The sequence below is a fragment of the Cryptomeria japonica genome, chromosome 11 (genome assembly GCF_030272615.1).
Source record: "Cryptomeria japonica chromosome 11, Sugi_1.0, whole genome shotgun sequence".
NCBI lineage: Eukaryota > Viridiplantae > Streptophyta > Pinopsida > Cupressales > Cupressaceae > Cryptomeria > Cryptomeria japonica.
Genome location: NC_081415.1, coordinates 520,723,510 through 520,740,878, shown reverse-complemented (window position 1 = coordinate 520,740,878; position 17,369 = coordinate 520,723,510). Strand labels below are relative to the sequence as shown.

General features: G+C 35.4%; 1 protein-coding gene across 1 annotated transcript in view; it reads right to left on the bottom strand.

Moving 5' to 3' along the window:
- Positions 1–6,239: 6,239 nt before the first annotated feature.
- Positions 6,240–17,369, bottom strand: part of LOC131070501 (ATP synthase subunit delta, chloroplastic) — a 38,195-nt gene continuing 27,065 nt past the window's right edge. The window contains exon 2 of the mRNA XM_058006067.2: positions 6,240–7,511. Within this exon, the coding sequence (XP_057862050.2) occupies positions 6,687–7,511 (825 nt within the window). The 3' untranslated portion in view covers positions 6,240–6,686. The remainder of the gene's footprint in view (positions 7,512–17,369) is intronic.

The window sequence follows — 17,369 nt, the reverse complement described above, 5'->3', positions numbered from 1 at the left end:
GGGTTTCTAATAACTTCACTCTCAAGGCTACAAATTAACCAATTTCTTGGAGATTTTTTTGGGAAAGTAATATCTAGGCTTTGGTAAGTTACTAAAAAAAATTCACATCATTTTGATTTCCTTTTTTGATTAATTGAAAAACTATTTTTTTGGATTTTTTTCACAAGTAGCAAAAGAAGAAGAAAAAGGAAAAAGAACAAAAACAAGAAGTAGAAGAACAAGAAAGCGAAAAAGAGGTAGAAGAACAAGAAAGCAAAAAAGAGATACAAGAACAAGAGCAAGAGCAAGCACAAGAACATGAGCGAGAGCAAGAAAGAGAGCAAGCAAAAGAGAAAGAGCAAGATAAATAGAAAGAGAAAGAGCAAAAACAAAAGAAAGAGTAAGAGCAAGAGCAAGAACAAAGAAAGAACAAGAAACAAATAGAAAAAAAAGAAAAAAAAGAGATGAAGAAGAAGAAAAAGAAAATGTTAGCATTGAAGACAATGCTTTTTTAAAGAGGGGGGCAATGTTATGCCCCTAACCCTAGTGTGTATTATGTTGTGAATAGTCATCTTGTGATCACCTTAAATCTTAAACAAACTACATAATCAATATTATAATCATGAATATGTATTTAGGTCATCCTAGGAGTTATATTTATGTATCTGAGTTGGCCTAGGTGGTATCCAAGGTATAAGTATGGTAAATATAGGGGGTATAGGTTAGTTATTATGACCATGTTGAGTAATGAGTTGTTATTGAAGACTATTGGAGGTATCCCCCTTGAAATGGACTAGGAGGTTGCCCCCTCGAAGTGACATATTATTATCAATTATTTGCAACATATTTCCTATTATATTCATCTTGAGAAAATGATTTCATTGTAGTATTATAGTAGGCATGTATGCACAAACAACACACGTGAAACACGAATTTACCATGCTACTCTCTTGATTTTGTTATAGCAGTTTGTATGCCATAACAAGATTTCACTACATCAAATATATATCAGATAAATAAGCAGGTGCCCCCTTATTCAAATATGCAGGCCCCCTTTCTAAATACCAGAAGCAAAGGAGCAAGCAACATTAGTAGCGAAGCAAGCACCACCAATTTGATAACCAACACCAATAACGGTTGACCCAGTAGCTTACCTATAACCAGTACAGTGATAATGTCCTCCCACCCTAGTAAAAGTTTATATATATATATATATATATATTTGATGCAGCGTCGTAAATTGTACACCTTTATTAGTGTGTCCAATTTCACACTCTCCTAGCACCTACTTTAGTACTTCCCTTTCCTCTATGCATTATAGGACCTTTATTGATTTAAATTAATAATATGGGTCTTATTTCACTTTATTACATCATCACACTCTTATTTGGGCCCTTAATTCTAGGTGTGTGCTTTATTATTTTAATCATGATTTAATCCTAATCTTTCCCTAACTTCAACTCTCATAGTATATTTCGCATATCTACACATCTTAATTTGTGCCATTGTATTGGATTTAGCGTTAGAATCACGATAGCTCACATCCCTATAAAATCGAGAAAAAGTTGGTCAGACCAGGTAGTATAGTACCTGGTCCCAAACTTTTTCCCCTAAATTTCAAGAGCTTAATTGGGCGGTCTTACCCTATTCAAATCTAACTTCGTGCAAAAATATATACCATTTCTAAGTCGGCCTAAAGGTGATTTTAATTATGGAAATCCCTATATAAGGCATCCCTCTCAATTCATTTTCATAATCTAATCTTATGCTAACATTATCATCAATTCAAGAGCAATTCTTCTTCCTCAAGAGCAAATCTAATTCAAAGAGAAGCAAAACTACATCAAAGCATCTTCATATTATGTTTTAGTTATAATTTCATGATAGATTTTATGTGATTTATCATGTTATTGCATCAACACATGGAGAACTTATCCTACGAGCATTGCATCATCTATTGAAGGTATAATCATCTACATTCAAGCATTTCAGCCTTGCCCTCAAAAGGAAAGCTTTTCCAATTTAGTTCAAATTCAATTTCTATTTCAATTAGGGTTGATTCCAAACCCGAGGTTTGACCTAAAGCAAACCTCTATCCACAACCCCCTTTCTTTTCTCTTGTGTACAATTACAGGTACCTAATTGAGCCAAGAAGACTAGAACAACAAATTAGAACCTAGAAACACTGCATCCAACCAAATTTCACCATAAAGTGCCCTGACCAAGGCAATCTGAGCCCCATGGTTTAGATTAGGGCATTTTGAGCGTCATAGTCCTCCCAAAATAGTTTCAAATTTGACAGGTGTCTCCCGGACTGCATCAGAATACAGATTTTCAAACAGACATTGGGCACCCTAGTCTGAGTGCCCTAGTTCTATTAGTTTAGTTCTAGATTTCAATTGCAAGTGCACAATCAAATTATCATGCCATTTTTGTATCTGTTGTGAAGTCTCTATTTCATTATTAGTTAGCATAATCAATCCAAAGTGTTAGTTCATGTATTTACCTTCTTACCCCGAGTTTGTCATTTAATTTGCATCTTTTCAATTACATTTTCAACCTCAAACAAAAGGGGAATAGGACCTCAATCAACATCCAACCCTCTTATTAATAGAATTAAGGTTGGATCTATTAAGTTCATCCTCCTTTTAATGTGATGTAAGTGAAAGTTAGGTCATTTCTTAGTTTACATAGCTAAGCTTGTGAAACCCTAATTTCCATACATTACAATTATGTTATTTATATATTTATATTGTTAATATATATACACTATATAATATATGTTTATTGAAGTTTTTGCCCCAATTAGGAACCCTATTGGACATTCCTATCCCATCAAGAACCTTGACAAGATTCCTCGTCCATTAAAGATTTCAACATGAAAATAAAAGGCTCTTAAAGAAAGAACCCATCAGAGCTTTCAAGGGTTTCAAGAACCTTAGGAACCTCTGGTGAAATTCCTCATTTTGAAGGAAGCCTCAACCTTCGACAAGTTAAAGATTTCAAAGGACCAAGATAATAGAAATAAAGCAATAGCGTGAGGAGGACAACAAGATGTTGAGGTTCAAAGGTTCTTGGTTCCTAAGGAACCCATGACCTCTAATAGAATAGAAGAACTTGACAAGATAATAAAGATGAGTGTCAAAAGAATAAAGGAAGACAGTACTGTTTTTGGAGGTTCCTTGTTGCAAAGGAACCCCTAACCTCCGAGAGAAGAGAAGAACCAATAAAATGAGAATAGGATAAAATAATTAAAAGAAAAGAAGTCGAAGGGCTCCCGGAGAACCTCGAGAACATTTGATAGGTTTTGATATCCTCCCCAAGCCCTAACAATTCAAGATGGAAGTGAATAGGTAGAAGACGTTAACATTATAATTATTCCAAGTCTATGTGAGGATAGATCTTATCAAGTCACTACTCAATTTGAAAATTATCTTGACTTAGCACAACACATGATTCAAATAGATAAGAAATGCTTGCATTTATCCAACGAGAATAAGTTGAAAATCCAATATTGTTTTTGGGATGATGATGAAAATGAAACTCAAGAGGATGTTGACCTTTAGAAATTATCTTATGTTTCAATTTACCTTATATATGCAAGCTTTGCCAGAGGAATAGAGACCTCTTGGAATCATTCTACTCTGTTAAGAGTTCGTACCTCCATAGGAACTTCAAACTTGCAAAAAAATCTTCTATTTCATCTTGCCAGGGTTTCAGTCGATGGGGATATCAAGGGAACTCAGAATTCACCATTTATTGGGATTTTCATCCCAACTGGATTGGAAACCAAAAATCAACACTTTTCCGGGCTCACTAGGAACTCCCAAAAACCAATTGTCGAAGCTTTTGTTGCCTTCTGTCTAGCGTAAGAGTGGGAACTATAACCATCAAGGATGAAAACTTAGCAATTCTACACTTCTTAACTTTTGTCGAGACCTATCAGAATTCTACACTTGCTCACAATTTCCTAATCAATTGGAAACTTAGCAATCCTTAGCAACTCCACAAACTTCTAAGTTTGTTGTAGTTTGTCAGTGATAGGGAGTTAAACAAGAACTATAAAAAACTTAATATCTTTGTACTTTTGGGGGACTTCCATCTTCATTTTTCTTTCTTTCTTTGTTTCTTGTCAAAGGTTTTGAATTCAGTAAGAACTAAAAGCTCCTTAATCTTATCAAGAGTTCTAAGGGAACTCACAGTTCTTTGTCGATGCTTCTTAAACTATTGGGAATCTCATAAAAAATAAATAAATTTAAGTGTCTTTATTAGAGCTTTATTATAAACTAGGAACTTATTAAAGAATTTTGATGTTCTAAAAACTTAAAGTTTCGACTTCTTTTATAATATAGACTTCACAGGCAATTTGAGTAGAACCTAAAACCCATTATTGATCAAGGTAGGAATTGAAACTTGTTGAGCCATACCAAGAACTAGGATCCTAGAATTGCACAAACCTTCAACTTCTTGATGGTGTGCAAATGTTCAATTAGTCAGGACTTCGTCTATTTCCGTCCAAATTTCACCAAATTGAAACCACAAATACCCATTAAGCCCTTTAACAAAATGACAATTATCATTTGCTTAAATTTTTTATTTGAAAATTGCCTCCCAAAGCAAACACCAAATCAACTAAAAACACACCAAATCTGAACTTGAAAAGAAAAATAAAACTTGAATTTTTTTTGGGTGATGTAAGATCACGTATGGACCTAGATGCTCCTACATCACATGATGTCTCAATGTTATAAATAATCATTAATCCCGTCACTTCCATCATCATCTTGTCACAAGATTGATACTTAAAAGTAATTCTTAATAATGAAATTAGAAGTCTCCCTTTATATTCTTTGATTTATTTGATAATTAATTCATCTCATAAACAAATCCTTACAATGAATAGATACTAATGATTAATGATGTCACTTGCATCATCACATTCTCACAAAATTATACTTTGTTGTAATGTTTAATAATGAAACTTGAATTATTTCTTTATCTTCACATGTTTCTTCGTGCAACAATGAATTCTAGCCCTAGATCAAGTCTATACAAGGAAGAGGTATTGGTTATTAAAAATTCACATGCTTGCAAATATGAACCCTAGAACAAAATATTCCACGTTTGAAAACAATGATATAGGTAACAATTAATGAAATCAGTCATAAATATATATTATATAATATATAAATAATACAATACATAATATAATAAATAATATAATATGTAATATAATATGAATATATATTATTCATACAATACTATAAAGGCAAGCACTGACCATTACGTGTCACTTGCTTAATAACATTTCAATAAAACCTTTTCGAAATAATTTTATGAAGTCTAAGTTACTTCATTTTCTATTGGTAGCATTACGTAAGTATCCCTTAAAAGTGAGGAACATGGCATTGAAGATGAATGGCCATGCACATTTGATATGATGAATTAATAAGATAAAAATATATATTTAAGGATAGGAAGTATACGGGTTGTAATGCAGAATAAGAGAAAAATGAGTAGAGAAACTAGGGGAATGTGTGTAAGAAAACATTATTTATATAGTACCCAGACATTTAGAATAATAATAGATATAAAAATTAAAATATGTCTAGAAGTGGTTACCCTTTTTAATTGTTTTGGTTTCAAAATAATGTATGAAATTCCTAGAGAAAATGGTTATTGGTTTTAATTTGATTTTCATAAATTAGGTAAGTAAAAATTGAAAGAAAAATATCATAACCACAAGTCACATAAAATTGACTCTAATTTCGAGAGAAACCCTCAGAAATACATAAAATATATTTAATTAAATGATTATAAAAAATAATAAACAAAAATAAATAATAAGATAATAAGGAATATTATAAATAAATAAAATGATAATAAAATAAAAGATGAAAGAAGAATCATTCGATGTCTACAAGATCTATGGACAAAAATTAACAGCATATGTACATTACCTTCAAATTTTGAAAGGCAACGGTTGTGATTCTGTACAAAAATAAATCTTGCATGGATTCATTATATTCACTGTCTTGCAAAACTCTATTATTTACATTCGGATATCTGAATACAGACAAATTATATGTAAAAACAAACGATGTCCATATTTTAACTTCCTGAAAAGAAACCATTCAATCGTGTACCAATTAAATGCTCAGCTAATTCAAAATTGATAGCAAGTTATAAAAACTACCCATACTATTTTGTTGGCCATCCAATCCCAGAGAATAAAAAAATAAATGCCTTAACACACATCCTTCACTAGACACCAAGTTCATAAATAATTTAAATATCAATAATCTTTACAGACTCTGTATCTTATCCCATAGAAGGATAAACTCCAAATTAGCAATCTCAATTATTCCTTTTATTTACAGGTATATAGCTCAGTTTGATTCATCCAGTGGAACTCAGTTTGGAGCAGTTTGCTTTCTGGTAATGTCTTTTTTTATTAACTTTGATATCATATATAGGGCATACTGGATTTACAAGTAGCAACTCAGCCCCAAAAAAGACTGGATTCCTCATATAAGCATCATGAATATTGGTAGTGCTCTAACATATAGAGACGGATGGATGTTTTGGAAAATCCTTAGCCAAAATGGAAACAAGTTTTACATGCCAATTTTACAGTCTGTTAGGAGAAGACAACTGGATGCTGTAGACTCTAGCATAGGGGGAATTAGAATTTCCTGTCATAAGATTCAAAAAGCTGCAGCCTTCTCTGCACCAACAAATTGGGCAGATAAGTTCTCAAATTGACCTTTCACACTCATATCTATCATTTGGGATGCATCTTTCCCAAAGCGGATGACAAAGCCTGCTATCAAAGAAGGATCAATTATGCTCTGCAGTTTCACATTCTGAGCACCAGTTAAGTTCTTTATTTTCTTTGCAATTCGGGCAAACTGGTAATGTTCAAGCTTCAGTGCAGAGAATACAGTAGCAACTTGTGTATCTGTCATTTCATTGTATACCGATTCAAACTCTTTCAGGATATCTTTTACTATGTTCATCCTTTGCTTATCAACAAGAAGGCTCAGGAAATTGAGAGTATAAGATTGGAATTTTGCATCATCTGCAATAGCCTTAAGAATGCTCTTCTTCTTTCTATTCCCAATTACAGGATTGATGAGGAAATCATAGACCTCCTGGTTTTTCAACAAATGTGAAAGCTTCTCCATATCCCTATTAATTACCTCAAGCGTGTTATTGGACTGTCCAATGTCCAAGAGAGCTGCTGCATATCCTGCTGCTGCAGAATCTTGCTTCACAACAACAGGCCTTTGTTGACTACCTGTAGACCTGGTACGCAGGGCCTTTAAAGCATCATTTGTAAAAGAGCTTTTGGGTGCTATTCCAACCCCCGATCTGGAGATGGAGCAATGGGCTCGAGCAAATGGGCTGGAGGAACGTGAACCGGGTACTACATGAGCAAAAGGAAGCTGTTTAAGATGTTCCTTGGTTTGCAGTCCCCGCAGAGACGGCCCTGGATGCACGCCCAAAGAAGATTGTGCCAATGTTTCCATCTAGCCAAAAAATAATAGTTTTAGTCCACACAGCATTGAGAACTTGAAGGATTCCAACATATTGCAATGGTCGAAGTTGGTAAATAACTCCATTTATAAAATATAAATATCATATGCAATATGAAAATTTTAAATCAAAATAAGCTAAGCTTTCAAAAAAAACAAAAGTCTAACTGCCGAATAAATGGCCCATAAGGCCATAGGTGATAATGCTGGCACTTAGTAAAATCAATCATCTAGTGGTAGTTATTTTAGTAACTAATTTTCCACTGCAGTTAGAAATAGACAGGAATAAGAAAAGACATGCATGGTTAAAAAGACACATTCTAGATGCACCATGGCATCCATGAAATGCTACACTGTAGTTTTGACTTTTCATCGATGAGGATTGTAGTTAAGGTGATGGTACAGTGAACGGGCTGTAAATGATCCTCATCAATGAGAAGTCAACTTCAGTTATGTAGCAACCGACCATCGATGCCATGGTGCATCCTGATGGCTTGATAGCAGTTTCCTTCTACTTATAGATTCAAACAGCTTTGATAGTTTAAATAGAGGTGTTAGAAGGTTGTGTCCTTGGTTTAAGGTGCCGATGTATTATAATAAGGACATTGTCACTGAATTTTTGGATGATATTGTCTTTTTGGATTTGTGATTGGTGATAACTTTATTCAAAGTTTAAGTTTGCTACTTCTTAAAAAATAACATTTCCAAACTAAGTGCATAAGGCATGAAACTACCATTTGCTGCAACGGTTGTACAGATGAAGCAAAGAGCTATATAATAATTAGAAATGTGCTTAAACTGCTGTCTTGTCTAAGGTTAAGGTCCCATAGAGGGAGCTAGCTAAAATTTCTCAGCAGTTGTTGCTGAGGAAAATCAGGAGTCCTTTTAGAGCAAAGGATTCCAAGGATTTTTAAATTTTTTTCTGCTAAGAAGTTTTCAGAAGAAGTGAGGACATTTTGATGAGAAATTATGGCAATTATATGCAAATAAAAATTAAATATTAAAAAAGAATTGTCATGCAAGCTGTAAGCTGTAACATATACATAAAAATCCCTAAGCTGGTGGAGGAAATTTTCAGATCCCTCCCCAATACCAGCTTAAAGTTTGCAGTCATACATGTGGAATTACTATTTTACAGGGAAAGATTCATATAATCCTTAGCTGCATTTTTCAATTTCATGGGACTATCAAAAGAGTGAAAATAGGAGCCTGAGCCCCTTCCATGCAACCACATCCTGAATGACTTTTGCCAGCCAAATGGGGCCTGGGAATCTTAAATATCACATGGAAATTAACCTCTGATTTTCAGATGGTGAGGATCAGGGATCAAATGCTAATCCATTCATTGCCCTTGTACAAAGCTCAGCTGCGGATAAATTCTCCAGCAGGGAATATGCATTGGTTGCTAGAGGCCAGGCCAGGCAATCCCAGTGATCTGGGGATTACACCTGATCACATGAAGAATCACCTTGTCCCTGCAAATGGTAAAGACTAATAGTTTCACCTCATGTATCTGGCAAGAAGATGTGTCCTACCACATGACATTGCATTTAACTATGTATAATAATACTGAACTGAAACCCCACAATGTGTGGGAGAAATCCAGGGCCGTTGCATACCCATATGCAAAGACCCTTATCAATAATAAACAAGGAATCAAAAAAGGTTGGTTAGAAGATTTAATCCCTTCTACAACACCTCTCTCTATGCAGCAATAGGCGCAAAATTACGTCACTCCTAGTGTATACTTGAGTTACATTTTTGAGTTCCAATCTAGGGTTTGATGTGTGTAACTTTTGGGTGCTGCCTACCATGGCAGACCCAAAGGATAGCAAGTGAGCTCCTTAATCCTTCCAAAAGAATGCTGTGCGAGGTCTGGATGAGATCCAGTTAGATCCCGTATTTTATAGCATCTATAATTCACCAAGTGATTGGCTCTTCCCACAACCAGGAAAATTTGTGAGATTAAAAGGGTAGTGGATGCTTGCAATATAGTCTCTTCTAAACCCTGTTTGATGGTGAAACATAAACCAGTAGCTGATGACATTGTGTACTTTAACAAATTATGGCATGATCTACAAATTTATGCCAGTCAGGACAAACCTTCTGATTTGCTTAAGAATGGACAACATGGGATTGGCAGTCAGAGGGTGACATGAAAACCATTCTTTGTGCTAATTGCAAAAAGCACCAGGTAAAACTATGTTAATGGATGTTTGAAATAAAGCCTTTCTACACCCCATTTTATGTTGAATCTTGAACCAGTTACTGATGACTACATTGCATACTTTTAAAATATTCCCCAACTTGCAAAATTATGCGAGTCAGGGACTCGGGACAACTCTCTGATTTGTTGAAAACTGGATAAGCTGGTCTTGGCAGCTAGAGGGGGGTTGAAAGTCATTCTTTATACTAATGCCTAATATTGTGGTCTTCACTCGGATGGCCAATCTGCTATTTATAATTAGGCCGGCAGTAGATTTACCATAAAAAATTGTGCATGGATCCATTTATTTAAACTTTAGATGGAATTCTGGTGAGAAAAGATTCTCCACTCTCTTGTGAACTCCTCAGAAAGTATCTAGGAACTTGGACCTAACCAAGGACAGCTAATTAAAAGGATATGCAGGAATTTTTGTGGAGATGCATTTCAGCTATCTATTTCTAGACTTCATGGAAATGCAGTTAGGGGAGTTGATCGTAGATTATCCTGTGCATTACAAGACACCTCCTTTTCATTGTAGAGACTGCCATACTTATATGCACTTGTGCATGATTTTCCTGCTCTCATTCTGCAACCAGTTCTCCTGTAGCAACTAAACAACAAATGAATGTGAATGCAAATAAAAATCATTTCGTGCAAAAACCAACATAGAGGAGGAGGCATTCATTCGTACTTGTGGAAGAGATAAGAAAAGAAACAATTGTGGGCATGGTGGAAGACATGGATGTAGAGGACATGTTTGAAGTTCTAAATAATATCCTGGAGCTTTGATGCATGGCAATTAGATGGAGGTGGAATTGAAAGACAATGCAACAGGCATCTATTTGGAAGTGTGCCTCTAAACCAGGTATAAACCCTCATTTCTCCCAAGGTGTTTTGTATTTATGGCTGCAACTGTTCTAAAATTTGAGAAGCAAGAAGCTTTGTAATTCTTTCCCATCTCTCCTCAAAACATGTCATGCCATAGAAATTGAGATATGTTTTGGTTTGCCAACCTCTAAATCACAAGTTAATTCCAAGGCAAAGGTGAAGAAAAACAAATTGCAAGCAAGCCTTGGTGTCAAGCAACCATTGAGACTCCAAAATCAAATGGTAATCCTCAATTAGGCAAGAATCCATTTCCAGGAAAATTCATAATGACAAGGAAACACAATCACAGTGTGGATGGAAGGAAATGGTAAGACTCTCATTTTGATCCAAACTGGATCATGAAAGTATGTTATAATTCATTTGGTTGAGATAATTAGTTTTAGACTTTTAGTTCATATATTCTATATGCCTATCGAAGTGTTTTAGACAATGTTTCAACTATCTAAAACTGTACAACTACAAATAAAGAATGCAAACAGATATTAGAAAAACCTGAGGGTAAGATAGACATCCCAGGGTTCATGGCATACAAAAACAAGGTATGCATACAAATTTGGCACCTCTCAAATACACCAGTTTTTATGTCTGTCACATGACAAATTCCCTCCCATATTAGATAAATTTTGAAACATTTTTTTTCCATCTTTTCATGGAAATTATGTTTGGAATATCTCTGTGGTTCAACTGTTCATTTGCTTCTTTAAATATCCATAGAGGTCATCTATAAATAATCTAGACTGAATGAGAGTGTAGATGCATATTGTTTAAACAAATTTTCTGAGCAAAGCAAGCTTGTAAAGGATTGTAGAAGTGCTGCAAATGTTTCAGTCTCTTTAGGAGCTCAACTTGAGATATTGGCTTGTAAATCTTGCATGATTATTTATGATAGAGGCGATGAAGCACAACCCCATTCTTATGGAATTTTTCCACATTGAATTTTCCTAGGGCAAATTCTTGTATTGGTTCTCTTTCAATGTTTGTTGCAGCCTTTTACTTGCTTAATTGCATTTTATGCAACTACATCACATATTTCAACACTTTGCAAGCATTTCATAATACATGTCCACTTGATTGCATGCACAGATCTTGTTTCACAACAGCAAGTAGAAGAAGGATTCACTAACATAGAGCTTAAAGAATCAATATACTTTTTGCTGACCTTTGATTTTTTGGAGCGGAAGAATCACATTTCAGTCATAACATAAAGGGGGTATGAAATCTGATTTATAGCATTGTGAGCACATGTTTGAGCATGTTACACATTGCAAATTAAATGATAGATGTCGATGGCAGCACATAGCTATTGCAAACATCAATTATCCATATCATGCATTCTGGTTTCGGTAGCATTATTGCATTGGATGATTCAAGTGGATTCTCTAGATACAACTCTAGTGACATCATTATGCCCAATTTCATACCCTATGATAAAGCTGACTCATGTTCCATGGTCCATTGAGATGCTGCCAACATGTTTCTAGTGGAGCAATAACATCTGCGTAGATCGGGCATGGCTCTATCCAAGCAATAACGAATTTTGGGCAGGTGCAATCATGAAGTGGTGGTCGTTTTTTTCACATTTCAAAGGAAAGTGATGGAACTTAGAAAAAGAAAATGTAAACACTTAGACTGTGACCTATTATGAGCTTCCAATGCTTGTTAAGTAAATTATGGGAAATGTCACAACAACAGGAAAGTATTGTTAGAAAAAAAGATTATGAGATTATTGGGGATTGAAAGAATTCAGAATTTAATCAATTATTATTGGTTATAAAACTGTCTAGGGTAGAGAAACCAAGGATGGAAGAAGGATCGCAGAATAAAGTGTCCGTGTTGGAAACCATTTCCTGGCTCTTAAAAATCTCATGAAATGGAGATTCAATGGTCCCTCTAGATGCTTTTTTTGCTAGTTTGAAATAGAGAAACATGATCATTTGCTTCTTACCTGTCCCTTCTACTTTGTAATATGGAAATTCTATCACAATTATTTTGGTCAACATTTCAAACTATAGAATTCTTTTAGGTATGTCGAATGCTTCTAATGGACATCCCTTTTTCTCAAAGCCTCTTCAAAGTGCTTAGCTTTTACGGCCTTCTACCATTAGGTGCCAAGATTGTCTAAACTGCAAATGACAGGTTTTCAGTCTTGATTTGTCAAATTTAGGGGCATATTGTGTAATGTCCCCATTTTTTAATTCTCTTGCCTTGTAGTTAGCTCTGACCATCTCGGTGAGTTTCAACCTTGTCAAAAAGGTTATTTGATGCAAAGAAGCAATCGTCTGCAAAAAATCACGATTATACCTGATTAATCCCAAATCCTCGATGCAGCCAATTTATTCCTTGTAAAAATCCTGATTCACAAAAAAATCATTGACCCAATTTTTAACAAACTTTTGCATTTAAATCATGTTAAAAACCCCCAAAAATGGCAAAAAAGTGAAAAAAATCATTGTAAAAACTCGCAAAACCCTAAAAAAACACATAAATTATTGAATTACTCAGAAATAGGGCCAATCTGAGATGGAATCAGAGTCGATGTGGAATCAACATTGAGATAGTTTGTTATTTTGTCCCTTTGTTTTCTTTCCGACCTCTGAAAATCCCTAATTAAAGGAATGGGAGGAGCAATGGCAGTCATCAACCGAATTTGAAAGGGCCTCAATCATCCTAAATAATGAGGGGCATATGAGATAGTGTCGAAACAGTTGGCAAGTCAGCTCTAAATCAAGGCTTCGATATAACTCAAGCTCTCTGCACAACCCGCCCAATGGATTCTGATGCGAACAAGTATATAATTAATATTCTACACTATCTTTAAAATTAATACTATTATGCACTATTATAGATGGCACTTTGACGGGGAAGGATCAAACCCCTATAGTTTATAATTAATACTATAAAGTAGTTTTAAAATTTAAACTATTGTAGACTATGAATATATATTAGTTATATAATAAACTATCTATTAAAAATAATGTATTATTTATAATGTAGATATTTAATTTTTAATATCATATATAATATAATTTTTTTAATGGAGGAAACACAGGTTATTAGCTTGGTCTGATCCCAAAGAGACCGCTTACAGTAAATCTCTTCCCACGAGGCCATTTCTGGGGGGTCATCATTCCTCACACTCCACTTGTTCAAACCTACGAGTTCAACAACCTAGTGAAGGCAAAAGGCCTACGAGCTCAATGGCACAGTGGGCATTTGAACCTTGGTGGCTGCCTCACCAACAGAGTGTTTCTACCACGACACTAAACATCCGAAGGTATATATAATATATATAGATATAGATATATGATTTTTAATTTATAATCGATATAGTTATGTTTTGCTCAAACAAAGACATACAATTCATTATGTGAGCAATATATCCAAATTCCTCCATGAAATAAATCTGAAAGACAACAAACAAGCTTTACATAATTGTAATAAAACAGCCTCCAACATATAATCATTAAAATTTGTCTCTACCTTAAATAGTAGTTTCAAGCTACGTATTGCCAAAACCAGTGGCTTGCTAATCTTTTACTTCAACTAAACAAATGCCTTATATTGAATTCTACCCCATATAAAAGACTTACTGATTGCCATCAGGGAATATAAAGCATTGCAACTATGGAATATGATTTGTTTAGAGTTCCGTGACTCGCGGTGAGTCACGGAAGTCACGCGAGTCAGTGGGCCGAGTGACCTGTTGATGTGTTTTTTATGAAAGCGTCGAACACAGAATAAAGTTGCCTAACAGTCACTTCACTCTCTCTTGATCAAAGTACGATTGCATGCTAAGATTGCAAGAAGTTCAAACAATCGACTCCAAGGTTCCTTTATGCTATGGACGTGACTCAGTTGGCTGATGTGATTGCTGGTAATCCAGGGGGCCTTACGTTTGCATCATTCCTTCACCTCCTTGTTGTGGCTGGAACTCCATCATCGAATATGGCAATTCTGCAATGCTATTGCTTTGAACGGACTAAAATGAATTGAAAGAAAAGGGAAAGGGTTTAGAAGGATCTAAATCTACTCCTAAGGGCAGTGATAACAATGAATAGTGCTCTGGTGGACAAATTCCAAATAAACCAAGCTCTGCTTCACCAAGTTCAACTACAACTCCGCAAGAACCGGTGCAATCTTCAGAGGATATTGAAGGATTTTCAAATTGGGAAAGTGCATTTGAATACCCAAAACAATGCAATCCAAATGACTATCCACAACTAAACTTAGCACAAGTTTAGTGGCTCAAGCTAACTTTACACTGCAACTTACAATCAGCAAGATACAAAAAGTATGAACCATGGAAATTCATCAGACACCATTACATTCTCCATTGAAATCAAAGCACTTTACTACTTCTAATCTAAGTGAGGAAGGTGAAACCATGCAAGTTTTGAAAAAATATCTCAAGTGGACACCATCAGAGAACAATGTTTCACTATTATTTTCTCAAAAACTTATCACAACAATTTCATACAAAGCTCCCTCCTTTACAAATGAGGGGGGTCACCCCTTATATAGGCTTCAAGCCCTGGCTACATGCAAAACCCTAATTAGGGTTTGCCCTAAAGATTCCCCACTCAAGGTGCAACAAGGTGGGAATCGGCAATTAATAACCCATCATGCCCATATACAATTAATTCAAAAGTACCCAAAATAGCATCCATTGCGCATTAAATGCACCACCTCCTTCAAATTCGCCCAACACGCGTTGAATATTCATCCATGCAAAAATCACCCCATTATGTCATAAATGATCCATCATTTCCACATGCGGCGGCTATATGCAAAAGGAATCTGCCATAAATTCAACATGCAATGAACGAATCGCCATTTGGTCAAATATTCCGGTAATGAATGCGCCACTCTACTGCCATGCGTTCAATAGATCCTCGCCATGCAAATGGACTCTGTCGTCGTATCTGCTCCTGCACATCTGGAATTGTTGGAGAGGGAAAATTCGATTCAGGAAGAATTTTCTTGAAGTCTCCTCAACTTTCCTTGCTTGAAGAAGGTTTTTCATCAATTCTGCACATTTCCTATTTTTTAGGAAAATTTCCAAATTAGGGTTCCACGGTCTAGGAAAGAAAATTCTCCTACAAATCCAAATCTGTAAAACTTTTGAAATTTGGATGTGATTTGATGCCCGAGAATGGATTTTTCAAATTTTTCCCTAGAGGGGAAATTTCTTGTTCAGTTCATCCCTGATTCCTTCCTTGCCTTCGAAATTTTATGTTCAATTCATCCTTGGGTGTATTTCTTCCTTGCTTGGAATTTTGTCTCGAAGGAAGGAATTTCCAATACTTAGCCAAATTTTCATCTTTCCTGGAATTCTGTCCTGAAAGAAGGAATTTCCAACACTTAGCCAAATTTTCACATTTCCAAGAATTCCTTCGTGAAGGAAGGAATTTCCAACACTTAGCCAAATTTTCACCTTTTTCAGGAACTTTGTCATGAAGGAAGGAATTTCCAACACTTAGTCAATTTTTCACCTTTCCTGGAATTATGTCCTGAAGGAAGGAAATTCCATTACTTTGTGAATTGTCCATGTCTCCTTTTCAACATCCCCATTTTTAGGGATCCTCCTAGAATTTAGGAGTCAGTTCATTGGATGGAGAATTCTGCCATGATTCTGAATCTATAAAATTTTCCACACTCTGTCGAGATTCGGTGTCTAAAAATAGCAAATTCAAAAATTTGCCCGAGGGGAATTTTTTTTTTATTATTCCTCCTTGACTCCTTGGATTCCATGACTTAGGCAAAATTTCAATTTTTTAGCTTGGGCGGAATTTTCATCATGTCCATGGACTGACAGATTTTTCCACCTGTGAATGCCTTCTTGGTTTTGGCGCCCCAGTCCAGCCTTGGGCGCATTTTCACTCTGTCCATGGACTGGCGGATTTTCCCACTTGTGAATGACATCTTGGTTTTGGTGCCCCAGTCCAACCTTGGGCGCATTTTCACTTTGTCCATGGATTGACGGATTTTTCCACTTGTGAATGGCATCTTGGTTTTGGCGCCCCAGTCCAACCTTGGGCGCATTTTCACTCTGTCCATGGACTGGCGGATTTTCCCACTTGTGAATGCCTTCTTGGTTTTGGCGCCCCAACCCAACCTTGGGCGCATTTTGGCTTTGTCCATGGATACATGGATTTTTTTCACAAGTTCCAAGCTCTTCGTCAGGATATAGATATGAAATATAACATTCAAATATAAGTGGCATCTTCAATATGTTTTTTTCCTTTCTTATACTTTAAGTTATATTTCATATATATTGTCAGGATGTTTGAGAGTGGTTTCAGGTCCATAGGAATCATAATGCAAATTTTGGATTTTGGAAGATCTTCCAAATTTCCAGACTTAGTGAAATTTCAGGCCATTTTCGGATCAGGATGACATTGGTGGATTGATGTGAATTTCTGGACTTGGATGATTTTGCATGCTTTCCTCTTCTGGAATAGTTCCAAACTTAACCATTTTTTGATCCAACTTGTTTGCCTTCTGACTCTTCCGGATTTAGGAATGGTCTTTAGAAACGTTCAGTCTTCAGAGATATTTAGCTTTCAGTGTTTTCCTTTGAAGAACCTGCCAAAAATAGATTTTTTCCATATAGTAAGTGTTTCAAAATGTCAAGGTTTGGGCAAAATAGGTCAGAAAAGCACTTACTAAAAATAGAAACTAAAAATAGAACTTACTAAAAATAGTAAGTTTAATTTTTGGCAAAATTAGACCAATCCGGGACTTAGTAAAATCCCTAA